At 38.0% G+C, this 12,679-nt stretch overlaps 1 protein-coding gene across 2 annotated transcripts in view; it reads right to left on the bottom strand.

Moving 5' to 3' along the window:
* cntnap2b (contactin associated protein 2b) overlaps positions 1 to 12,679 on the bottom strand; it is a 57,383-nt gene that overhangs the window by 28,070 nt on the left and 16,634 nt on the right. For both annotated transcript variants that reach the window (XM_040143247.1, XM_040143246.1), the window contains exons 3-5: positions 9,024 to 9,134; positions 3,292 to 3,485; positions 1,208 to 1,355 (exon numbers count right to left, since the gene is read on the bottom strand). In XM_040143247.1, coding sequence (XP_039999181.1) covers positions 1,208 to 1,355; positions 3,292 to 3,485; positions 9,024 to 9,134 — 453 coding nt within the window. The remainder of the gene's footprint in view (positions 1 to 1,207; positions 1,356 to 3,291; positions 3,486 to 9,023; positions 9,135 to 12,679) is intronic.

The following is a 12,679-nucleotide window of genomic DNA, read 5'->3' as shown; positions in this document are numbered from 1 at the left end:
ACTGAAATTTATGCATTACAGTTTATACACTCCACCATCAATCACCCAAGAATGTTAGTGACAGCTCAGAGAGTGGAGCAAAAGAAGTTAAACAGTTGGTTCACCAGAGATTCCACTTACACTGAGTGGTATCTATGTGTTCTGAGGTTTTGAGATATTAAGCTTTTGAATGCCTGGCCCCAAAACAATTCAGAGATAAATGAAATTGTGTTTTTACTGCTCAAAGAACTGAAAACTGATATTTGAATAATCCACAGACCTCAAAGTAAACAAATTCCATTCTCCTCTATTGTATTAGGGTAATGGCAGGAGTCTCACTACCCAAATCTCCTTCCTATTAATGCTGTTTTGTCTGTAATTTGAATCCCTGCACACCCAACCCACAAAGGGGATTTGAATTATTTTACCTGATCAGACCTGTTTGATTGACATTCACCCGGCTCTTCTGTTAAATGTGTTGCACCTGTTAGGGTGGGACTAACTGCACCTGTATCATTCTTATTAGTACATGGGCTGCGTCCAAAATCCCTCCCTATTACGATAAATGTAGTGCATAGTATTTACCCTTCATTTTATTTGAGAGTTTGGATTTGAAGTTAATGTCTGAAGTCCAGTAAATGAACACACAATATGTTGATGATAAGTAATTCTTTTCATCAGTGCCTAAATAAGATCTGCAGATGCCTCTCACCTTTGCTTATGCAGTGTTTTAATCTTATGTCCCCAACTGATTGTGACTAAGTGAGCTGATTGCCTCAGCTTTCCCCAATTTATAAATCTAAAAGTTTAATAATAAAGTTTATGCATGCATTTTTACTTTCATTTTTATTGCACATTTGCTTATTTATTGAAGTTGTTCCTTTACCTCAGTTTTATGTGTGTTATTGTTTTGGGTTTTTATCGTAGTTGCTGTGTTTTGGATGTTTGAGTAAGTGCTGAAGTTAAACCATTGAAGTTACACTGAAGTTATACTTGGCTGGCCAAGGGTTGGAGTTTCCAACAGATGTTCTGTTGTATTTTTTGGGTGTAGATTTTTTTTAATACACTAGTATTCATACTGCAACACCTCATTGTCTGTTCTGTTCTTTTACTAGTGGAAAACATTTTGCTGGTGAAATTGAACCTCATTCACACCTGTCTAGAGTGATGCATACAGTAGAACAGAATAGAATAGGTTGCTGGAGTCAGTTTATCTTCTGGTACTCACAATATGAGCAGCCGTAGAGCTCCAGACGTACTCCAATGCGTCCCTTTCTGCTCCAGTCCAGAGGGATGAAGCGGATGTAGCGAGCCAGGATGGCATGCTGCAGCTCATGGCGAACAACACCCTCACTGTTCACATTCCCCTCAAATGTCTGAAACACACAGAAAACAAACATGCTGCAGTATTCTGACAGGTAGGTTTCCAAAGTCCATGTAATGTTTATCAGTTCAATATTTGATAAATTGGGCCCCACCGGCCCAATCAGACAGAATTTAGATCCTGCCCTTTCAGGCAACCAAATACATGAATAGAAATAAAAGTACCCCAATATTTCTAATTTTCATTCTTATACCTTTAACTCCATTGATAGAAAATGTACATGTAAAAACTATTTCAAAATCTTAATTATACATTGATCTGATGTATAAAAAATACAACTTTAGAAAACTGAAATGGAAAAATGAACTTTTAAGCATTAATTGGACCCTCCGGTCATGTTCTGTTCTGTTCTGACACAATGAATTATTTGCTGTTTTACACGAATACTTTTGGGCTAGATAACATTACATTAAAAAATAGATTGTAGATAAAAACACAGACAGAACATTCTGGCTTTTCATTCCTTTTATTTACAGGCTTGTGGCATATTTAAATTTCTGAGCTCAGCATGCCACATGTTATTTTAATTTAGGCTACTCAAAAACACAATCATTTTGCATATCAGTGGTACAGTACACATTCTACAACATTTTTTATAAAACTGTTGAAGTTTTTGTGCAAAGATATTTGTACATCTGCACATTGCATCTATGCAGTATATCACATAATCTGTAGACTACATGAACACCACAATTTCTCAATAAGATCAACTCCAATGGTTCATCTCTTTGCATATGATCAAGAAAGAGGTGCTTTCACTATCTGTTGTTGTGTCAGTTTTTATTTAAAAAAAACTGGACCAATACAAGAAAGGAACTCTAGGACAGCTTTCATAGTGAAATTATAATGCAACGTGGACTGTTTTTACTGGGACTTTTCTCTGGGGTCTAAGATTTCACCTATGAAGAGTCAACTTTATTAACACAGCTTTTTAGGGAGACACTGCATTTTGGAGCAAAGGATTAAAGAAGTATTGTAAGGGTATAGAGAAACTTAAAACTTTAAAGGTAAAAGGCCTTTTATTTTATGACATCTGGCAACCAGTCTTAGCTCAACTCAACTTTAGCTTAGCAAGATTTTGAATTTAATACTAAGGGGTCGACCAAATATCCTGTGGGATTCAAACTAACGAAACTAATGTATATAATAAATATGATTAATGCTACTATATTATATTATTATTAATTGTGCTACTGTAATTAATTCTTCTTTTTTTTTTACTCCTTTTTTTTCTCTTTTTTTACATTTTAATTTGTTGGTATTGATATTGATACTGTCATATTTTGCTATGTTTCAATATATATTTTTAAAAAAGCAGTAAATTACTCTTTATTAAATATATCTTTTTATATATGGGAATATAGGAATGTCTGTGTTCCAGAGATACTGTATCAAAACTCTGTTGAAGGGACATTCTGAGCCTTAGTACTGTCAAAAAATGTGCTGAGTTTGAAATGGCTGGATTTTGTCAGTCCTGTTGTTTTTTGCATTAGCTTACTTCTGTTCATGCAAATACGAAGGGCAATGTTGCCAATGGAGTTAGTGAGTTAGCTACGTGCTATACCTGAGCCTGTTTTTTTCAGTGTACAATTTGTTCATACATTTTGATAATTCCTGTTTGCACTGTAACCATTATTGTACACTTTACATCACAACAACCACAAACAACATCTACATTTGATGATTGTTGGGCAATATCTTAAATTAAATCTGAAGTATTTTAAAGTTAATTATGGACTTTTATCCCCAACGGATATCTGAAAAACTGCTGAGGTCACTGAAAAGACTACGCTGCACTGACTCCAGCGACATGTGAATGACATCTTTGTGCAATTTTTGACACAAATTGTAAAAAATGGTTTTAAAGAGTTACAAGGAGAGATAAGATTAGACGACATGACAATACATGACATAAAATTCTTCCTTACCCAGATATTTCCATCCTGTAGATAAGGCCTCCAGTTTTTCTGCGTGTCACTGTAAAGCAGCCGATACTTGCTGGTCCAATCAGAACTACTGTAGCGACCCTGAGTCACTATGGCAACCACCTGCTTCCTAGAACCCAGGTCAACCTGTAACCACTGGTAATGGTCTGTATCCAGGGGCGACCAGCCTCCAGCACCTAGATGGCAGGAAGGGAAAAGGAAGAAGAGCAGAAAACAGATGTGGAATATTTGGTACTAAATTATCACAAGTATTGTGTCTTTAGCTTAGAGCAGAGCTGTATATGAACTGTTTCTTTAAGAGACCCCAGGTCTGTGGTTGATGTCATCACAGGGAGTCGAGAGTATAATCAGCCTAGGCAGTGTAGCTGCATGGTTTGCAAGCTTTGTTCTTTTCATCAGTATCTCAGGATGTCTGTAACAATTCATGCCTTTGAGCATTGTTGGTAGGTTACTTTATGTTTAGATACCCCCCCCCGCCTTCTCTCACAATCCAACCAGTCGGAGCAGATGGCTACCCACCACGAGCCAGGTTCTGTTCAAGGTTTCTACCTGTTAAAATGGAGTTTTTCCTTGCCGCTGTTGCCAAGTGCTTGCTCATGGGGGAATGTTGGGTTTCTGTAAATATAACTATAAAGAGTCCGGTCTAGTCCTGCTCTATATGAAAAGTGCCCTGAGGTAACCTCTGTTATGATTTGGCGTTATATAAATAAAATGTAACGGAATTGAATTGGATCAAAATCTACCTACTTTGATTAAAAGTATTTGTGAGTTTGGCTCATTATTTCATGTTTTAATTTGCAAGTGAATATATGTAGAAGCTAGTCATGTAGAGAGTCATTTAAGCTAAAACCTCCTTCATGTTAGCAAACTGATTTGCAACCTCAAATTTGTTAAGGTACAAGAAGTGTGGGAACCAGAAAATGTAGTCCTCTGTAGTCTTCTGATGGACAAGATCAAAAAGTCAAAGGTTAACCTGGCAAACATCGTCCCATACACACAGACAAACACATCCTTGTACTAATGCCATGGGTTTAGGGAAAAGCCCATTGAAGACAGAAAAACATTTCTGAAAAAGAATGGTATTTCTTTCAAATGTGTGGCGTCAGCATCACACCTAGCAAGACTGTGACAAAAGTGTCAAATGTAATGAATGCTACTGTGAGAGACATCACCCAGCTCTGCACCCGGGACCTGCCCCATGGTACTCCAAGGCCAACCTGCAAAAGAGCGTCGTGAGGACGAGAGTCACTCCTCTGAAGACAAAGTGTCTTCCAAGTGCACCAAGGTCTACGGTGGACACTTGAGAGGGAAAAGAAATCTTGTCTTGTCAAGATCTTTGCCAGTGACCAGGGAGAGAAAGCAAACAAGGACTATGTTGACCTTGATGACCAAAGTAATACATCTTCGCTGAGGTCAGAGTTATTCAACCTTTTTGACATTAAAGGTCACAGTTCAACTTACTCAGTCAACACTTGCGCTGGTGTGGTCGAAATGGTAAGGAGGAGAGTACACGGCTTTCAAGTATAATCCATGGATTGACAGGTCACCCTTCCCCTGCCAACTTTGACAGGGCGTATCCAGATCCCAAATGACCAGTCAGGGGTCATCTCCACTTGCCCTTTTCTACCCACACCTACAGTTTCTCAAAGAACAGAAATGCAACCCTGAAACTCCGATAATGTTGCTGCTTGAGAGAGATATCATAAGAATCCACAAAGTGAGGTATCAGAGAAATGGAACATATGGCGCACTTACAGAAACTGGACTCAGGGTAAGTCACAGTCTGTAATGTTTTGAACAGCTGGGTAGGCCTTTTTCATTTCAGAAATCAGAAATCACAAATTTGCCTCAGGGGGCATTTCTTCAGGTTCATAAAGAAGACACTGGAGGAAGGCCAGCAGAGGTGGCTCCTCCACTTAGGAAGGGAGAGGAATGTTGGAATTTACCTCTCACCACAGACAAATGACAGATGTTTCACTGTTTTCTCACCAGGCCAGATGATAAAAAAACTTCTGTGGTTCCAGCAAAGGGGTTACTGAATTCAGAATGAAGGTCCACATCTTTGGCAACAGTCACTCACCTACTGTTGCAATTTATGGCGTCAGATTGGCAATGTGAGAGGGAGAGACAGAATATGGAGCAGATTAGATCTTCAACTCACCCCATGTTTCACAGAAAGGTTGAGCATGGGAAGGGATTAAAGGGATAATCTGAAGGATCTTGGACTCCATGATCCTACGGTTGGAAGCTTTTAGACTTACCCATGAGGGCCAAAGTGACGGTTGCTGACAATTCCAGGCCTCTGGTACGTGTCTCCATGGATCCAGAAGATCCATTCATACTTACTCCTGCAGGATTAGGTATGAATGGCAGGAATTACACAGAAACTGGGCCCTCCTCCTCCTCCTCAAGGTGAATTGGATGGTAAGGACCTCTATAAACATCACTGGGAACAGGTGTAAAGTCTGGCCAGTACCTTCTGGGATCGACAGCACAAACAACACTTGTCCACACTTCAACCTAGAAGAAGGTGGTAGGCTGACAAATAGAACATCACAGAAGACAGCTTTTTCCTTATGAAAAACTGTCAGGCCAAAAGTAATGAATGGCCATTAGGTCGTATCATCAAGTGTTCCCTCATAATGATGGAAAAATACAGAGAGATGAATTCAAGATCACTAATCAAGATGGAGCAAAATTAAAGGATTTGTATCTTGCATCTTGTGTTTCTTCAGCTTCAGCAGAGCTGTGTATCTACCAGAGCTATCACTTTTTCAAAAAATCAGGTTCAACTGAATTCAAACTAGCACATATTTCATTCAAACTAATGCGAACGAGTCCTCAGATTTGGAACTGGCGTAAAGAAAGGTTGCAATTATTACACTGTCAACAAACAACCCTATCTTTGTTGGTCATTTTGCCATCTATGGTGAAGAACCCAAAATATTTCCACACACTGCTTCTCGGATGCTTCCTTATCATAATTATTCTATGAGCAAGGCTGTGCTCAATAATGTCTTCTTCCATTTTAATTCATTTGCTTAGTTTACTGATAGGTCAATAGGGCAGCAATAAGTCAAGCTGATAGTGAAATTTAAGAACGCCCTCTACTAGACAAGAAGGCAAACTACTTGCAACAGTCTGATGCCCTTGTAGACTGTAAATATTAAACTTGAGCAGGTCTTTACAGTTTGAATATTTAAGTGTTCAAACATTTGAATTAATGTTCAAATACTGAAAAAAGAGTGACAGCCCAAGTATGTCCTTATTCTTTAAGAGACTCCTGTTCCATAGATGATGTCATTAGGGAGACTAGTGAGTGTAGTCAGTCTAGGCAATGTCACCACAATGTTGTCAAGCTTTGATATTCTCATCACTATCTGAGGATGTTACAATTCCTGCTTTTAAGTGCATCATCGGTAAGTTGCTTTATGTTCTGAAATCTAAGCACTTTGTGAAAAAATGTATTTTTGGCTTATTATTTAATATTTTAATCATATATACTGTATGCTGTTTTAGAAGCTAATATTCATGTAAGCTAATATTCATGTAAGCTAAATCCTACTTTAAGTTGGCTAACAGGTTTTCTAGCCATTTCTATTTACTTACAAGCTATTGTGAAATTACGTGTATGTTTGTATTGTGGTGACACATTTAAGTACAGTGTTTGCTCAATATGTACAAAATTATTAACATTTATTACATGCTGTTCTTTGTACTTTTACCATACATTCAACTCATCATTAAACGAAGTTAAACGAGCATCTTCTTTAGTGTTGTTATTGGGAGAGGGGTTATCTGTCAATCGATGCAAGGAACCTAGGGGTGGCAAATTGTTACAATTCAACAAAGCCTAGTCCGTTTGCAATCACTTATATTTATTCATTTATATGAATAATTTTTAAATTGCTTATATACATATTAATGAAAAGAACAATTCCATCTGAATACATTGAATAGAGCTGACTACTGCTCCCTGTGACTGGAAAAGATCCAATTTGGGAACAAAGTAGGTGTTGAATTAATGAATGCTGGCAAACATACACTCATTCCCAGGAAGAACAGGAACTCTGACCCTGAAGAAGAGGACTCACTATCTATTTGCGTATGTGTTGCTATTTGCATTGCATTTTGAAAGAGATCAGTAACCAGAATCACCATTCCATGCAACAGTTACTAGTGTGCAGTGATAAATGTACACTACCAGCCAAAAGTTTTAGAACACCTCAATCTTTCCAGCTGTTATTTAAATTGACATAATTCAATGTAAATTTAGATAACAGTTGGGGGTGGCATGCTACAGGAAGTAGAGCGGTCGTCTACTAATTGGAAGGTTCCTGGTTCAATCCCCATCTCCTCCAGAGAGAGTGTGGAGGTGCCCTTGATCAAGGCACTGTTGAACTAAATTTAATCTAAATTTTGACTCATCCAGCAGCTGAACACACTCGTGACATTCTTATTACAATGGAAATCAAATATTGTTCAGAAAGTCTGTCCCACCACTCCAGAAGTTCCCGCAAATTTGTTGCACTTGCAGGTTGCTTTGCTTTCACCGTCTGTCCAGTTCATCCCAAGCCAGCACCATGGGGTTTAAGTCTGGAGACTGTTTTGGTCTTCCATTATTTGAAGCCACTGTCGAGTTATTTTTTTTCCGATGTTTTGGGTCATTATCTTGCTGTAGGATGTACCCCTGACAAACCAGTCTGTCTTCCTTTGTTGCTTGCCTTTTGTCACCATTCTGCGGTACGGTAATGTCCTAATAATGCATCAGAGGGTAAGGTAACACAGTTTGTTTCAAGACTGCTTTTGTACAGACAGAGGGTTTGTAAGTCATTAACAAAAGTCGGGGCACCTGTAGGAACTGTTTGTATTAACTTTTTGGCTTCATTTACTTCCATTGCTGCAGGAAAGCTGTAAGTTAACCAATTTCTTAATCCCTGAAAAAGGCCCGTTTTCTATGAAATTGAAATGATTTTTCAGTTTTTAGTGACCTAAACTTTTTCGCTTGGGCAGTTTACTACAGAAGCCCTGAGAGGCAATTGAAAAATTCACTTGAAAAAAACGAAAATAAAAAATAAAAAATAAAATGGGACTCATCAAAAAAATGGGGCTCAGTCCCAATATAAGATGGGAGTCAAACCCCAGTCTCTTGAGTGAAAGTCTTACACCTGACTCATTCATCCATCATAACCTGCTTGTTGTACAGGCTTTGTCCCTCTCTATTCTATCTCACCTGACTTCCAAAGCCTTTCTGCCAGAATATCTTTGCTGATTAAAATACATTTCTAGCCAAAAGAAAGACATGACAGAAATGTTACATAACTTGCTACACACAATATACTGTATGTGCATGAAGAAATTAAAAAAAAGAAAAAATGGATGCTTGCGAATGCTAGTCCTTTTTAGACTGGGGTAGTGGTAGCAGCCTCTTGTGGCACATTTTTTTCACTTGCCTCTTAGGGCTTGTTTTCACAGATGAAAAAAAAACTTAGAAAAATGGTCCTGGCAAAAAAATTTTTTCACTTGCATCTCTTTGTACCATTTAAGGTTATTCACTAGACTTGAACTGCTTAAATGTCAATAAAAACTAGAAAAATGGGGGTGTTCTAAAACGTTTGACTGGTAGTGTAACATCAGAATATCAACCAACAACATTTAGAATATCCATTCACAATAGTAGGAGCCACACAGTACTTCTCATTGCAAAGACATACCTTGTTTTCGATTGAGTTTGGCATAACCTGCTCCATATCCTCTGGCATACACTGATGAACTGGTGAAGGAGCTGTAGGGAAGAGGAGTGGCCAAGCTGTCCTCACACTTCCCTGGACCAGAGGGATGAAAAAAGCAGACATAGAGCTCAGCAATCATAAGCACTGAAGTCAGTCTGCAGAAGCCCACTGACTTTGGTGATCCCATGACTTTTCCTCTAGCACCACCATCACATCAAATTTTTAAATAATCCAAAACTTTGATTTAATAAATTAAACTAATGAAAATCCCTCAACTGTATTTTTTGTTAAGTGCTAATTAGCAAATGTTAGCATGCTAGTTCACTTATCTAATATGGTCAACATGGTAAACATTAATACACCTGCTAAACATCAGCATGTTAGCAATGTTAATGTCAGCTTATTAGCATGCTGATGTTAGCATTTAGCTCAAAGCAAGTACAGCCTCACAGAGCTGCTCAAATAGCTGTAGACTCTTGTAGATGCAGATTCATTGTTACTCTTCTGTCAGGTTGATTATATAGGGCTTAAAAACAGGTCATCGGTCCTAAATGACAAAATATGTAATTTCAGTGACTTCCCATTTGACCTGTGTTACGAAAAAATTTGATTACATTTAGGCAACTAAAACTACTTGTGAAGGTTAGGAAAGATTCTGGTCATGGTTAACGAAAACCAATGAACATTTAGGAGGAAACAGTATGTAAACAGTAGCTTATGGTGTGAACGTCAGACACTTTGTATGCCCGAGCACCCCTCCTTAGAATAGTTTGAAGCACGATAACATCACCTTACTTCTGCCTTTACTTCTCAGAGAGAACAGATGTTATCTGTGTAGTGTATATGGCTTGCTTCTCCCTGCTCACCCTAAACCAGATCACCACTTTGCCACTATTCTCATACACTGAGTGAACCACAGGATGTTGGTGTGTGTGAAAAAGGAGGGTAACATTTGATAACATACACAAACCTCTTTTTAATTGATCCCTTTCCATTAAAAGTCTATCTTCCAGAGAATTACATGGTTCTAGGCCTCTGACATAAAACCATGAAACAGAGACTGTTTCCTTCAAAAACCTGCAAAAACTTTGCCTGCATTCTAAGAAAACCTTTTTTCTGATATATATAACATAAAGTCATGTTTTGGAATATTTTGTGCATGTTAATTTTACTAAGGTTTGGTGTTTAATTGATATCTCTCTACAATACCATAATAAGAGAGAACATAGCACGATACAGGTTCCACATAAGGATGTATAATTATAATGACACTAATAACAAAACTAATAATTATATAATAGGGATAATAATAGTAATAATCAGACTAAATATGATAGTAATAATGATAATAATAATAACTGAAGCAGTGGGTGTTGAGCAGGATCATGGGGGAAGTAGGTGGTTTGCAGTTACAGATCCAGACTCTCCTCCTTCACATCATGCATACCGGACTTCTCCCCTTGTGTGTACAAATCTCCTGTGACCCCTCAGGCTTGTTTTTGCGCACCTCTTCTAACAGCCTTCTTTGTGGAGCAAATTAGCTACAAGTTATGAGCTTGTAAACCAGTTGTTGTTGGTGACATTTATGCCTGTCCTGTTTACTGGCCCAACCAATGTCCTCACAACATTCTGTGCCAGTTCAACGCTCCTTTATCCATCTTCACGGGCCACATATGCCAAACTGTAGAATGTGTGTGCTGTTGCAAGATCACACATCAGATACAGTTTCAATCCATAGGGCTATTTGTTCAGATTCTTGGTCATGTATTGCTGAAAGCTGCAGCGTCCTCTGAACAATGATGGGCTGCTCATCAGTGTTCATGTATTCATGAATTGCATCATTATTTCTCCAGTTATGAACGCATTCCACAGATTTTGAAATGCAGCAAATTTGTCATTCCCCACTCTGGTCTGACGTGTGTACTGGTCATCAAATGTCAGGAATGACTAAATATGCTTAAACGTGTAGGAGCTGAATGCAGCTTTGAAGACTGGCCTCTCACTGTGACTGTTGGACCAAAGTGAGCGTATGGTTACGATATACACCTATTGATATAGGACACCCAAAACAGCCTTCATTTCATCTTTGTCAATTCGTTTCCACACGTTTGGACTCCATGTATTTTCTTCGATGGTTGTTAGTGTTTTCATCACATTCATTATATGTTCATGGGGCGTTCCAAAGTCTTCTTATCAGAAATAGCCTAATTCACCTCTTCAGGTAGTGGCATCCCTTACCCATCATTGATATCTCACATATCATTGGATCTAACTTTTTCGTGTATTTTCAATATATGAATCTATATGATCATTGGAATCTGTTGCCTACTTTCATATTCTAAGTGGGTTTAGTCATTGATCTCTCTCTTGCTCTCCCACCTTTGATTATTAATAGTCAATCTTAGAGGGTTTTGATTATACAAGCCAACATGTTAGAATCAATCTTTATTTATCTATTATTAGATGTTGTTATCCTTGTCAATATCATATATTTGACTAAGCATGATATTTTTTCTTCTCTCTGTGTTATTTATATTGTAAATAAATGACCATATATCTGAGAGAATATCCGGTTAGTGGAAGTGGTCAGATCCGCTCTTCGTCCTGAGCAGCCACCCGATCCATGACTCTTTTGTGTTTTTAAATCTTTATATATCATTTCCAACCCATGTTCGCTGTTAATACTATGCTCACTACATCTTTTAAGCAACAAGAGGTTTCTTTTAAGGAAAATGTAAACATAGGTATTTTTCAGCATGTTTGTTTTCTAGAATAAAAGAGTCACTCAAGTATAGAGTATGTTGTCACTTAGCAGAGACACGTTTCTAAAAATGAATAGGAACAGTATTCCAACTGTGCTGAACAGCAAAGTTCTTTTACAAAGGCTGAGATCAGTAATTCTGTGCCATGAGGGTTATTTTAACACTTCGAACATCTTTAGGTGTCCATATCATGTGACTGCTGCTGACCAATCATGTGTATCATTAATTATCACAAGTCAACAAAGGCAAAATACCATAAAAATAGTCTTTAAAATCACCTGAACACCCTTCAATAACAAATAGATTAAAAAACACATACTTTCATTTGGTTCCATTCAAGCCTGATTAGCAGTTTGGCTGTTGACAGTTAAAATTGCATTTTTTACTTGTAACTGGAAATATTCTCAGCAAAAGACTCTGTGTGTGTGTGTTTGTGTGTGTGTGTGTGTGTGATGGTGTATGAGATTGTATAGGTCTTTGTTCTTGACACATTCACCACAATAAATATGTTTTTGACGGGGGAGGGGTCAGAGCTCTGTACATGAGTGCATGTGTGTGTGCGCACGTGTTTGTGTGTGACAGGTGCGAGGCATGGTAATGACCTTCCTCATATGCATTACAAAACAGCAAGCCAAGCATGTATTAAGCAGTTTAAAGGAACAAAAGAGATTATCTGCTCGACAGAGAATTGAGAAAACAACCTAAACACCCCACCAACAGCTCATCTTCTGAGGAGAAAACTTGTTCTTCATTTATGTGATATTTGATCATTTGAATAATATTGTCCCTCCTGTGACTCCTGCTGTTAATATTGGACAATTCTGCAAAACCCCAATTGCATTTAATGATGATGTTTCTGAACATCCAATGCCAGGG

Source organism: Xiphias gladius, chromosome 14 (genome assembly GCF_016859285.1).
Source record: "Xiphias gladius isolate SHS-SW01 ecotype Sanya breed wild chromosome 14, ASM1685928v1, whole genome shotgun sequence".
NCBI lineage: Eukaryota > Metazoa > Chordata > Actinopteri > Istiophoriformes > Xiphiidae > Xiphias > Xiphias gladius.
This window is presented reverse-complemented; position numbering and strand designations above follow the sequence as displayed.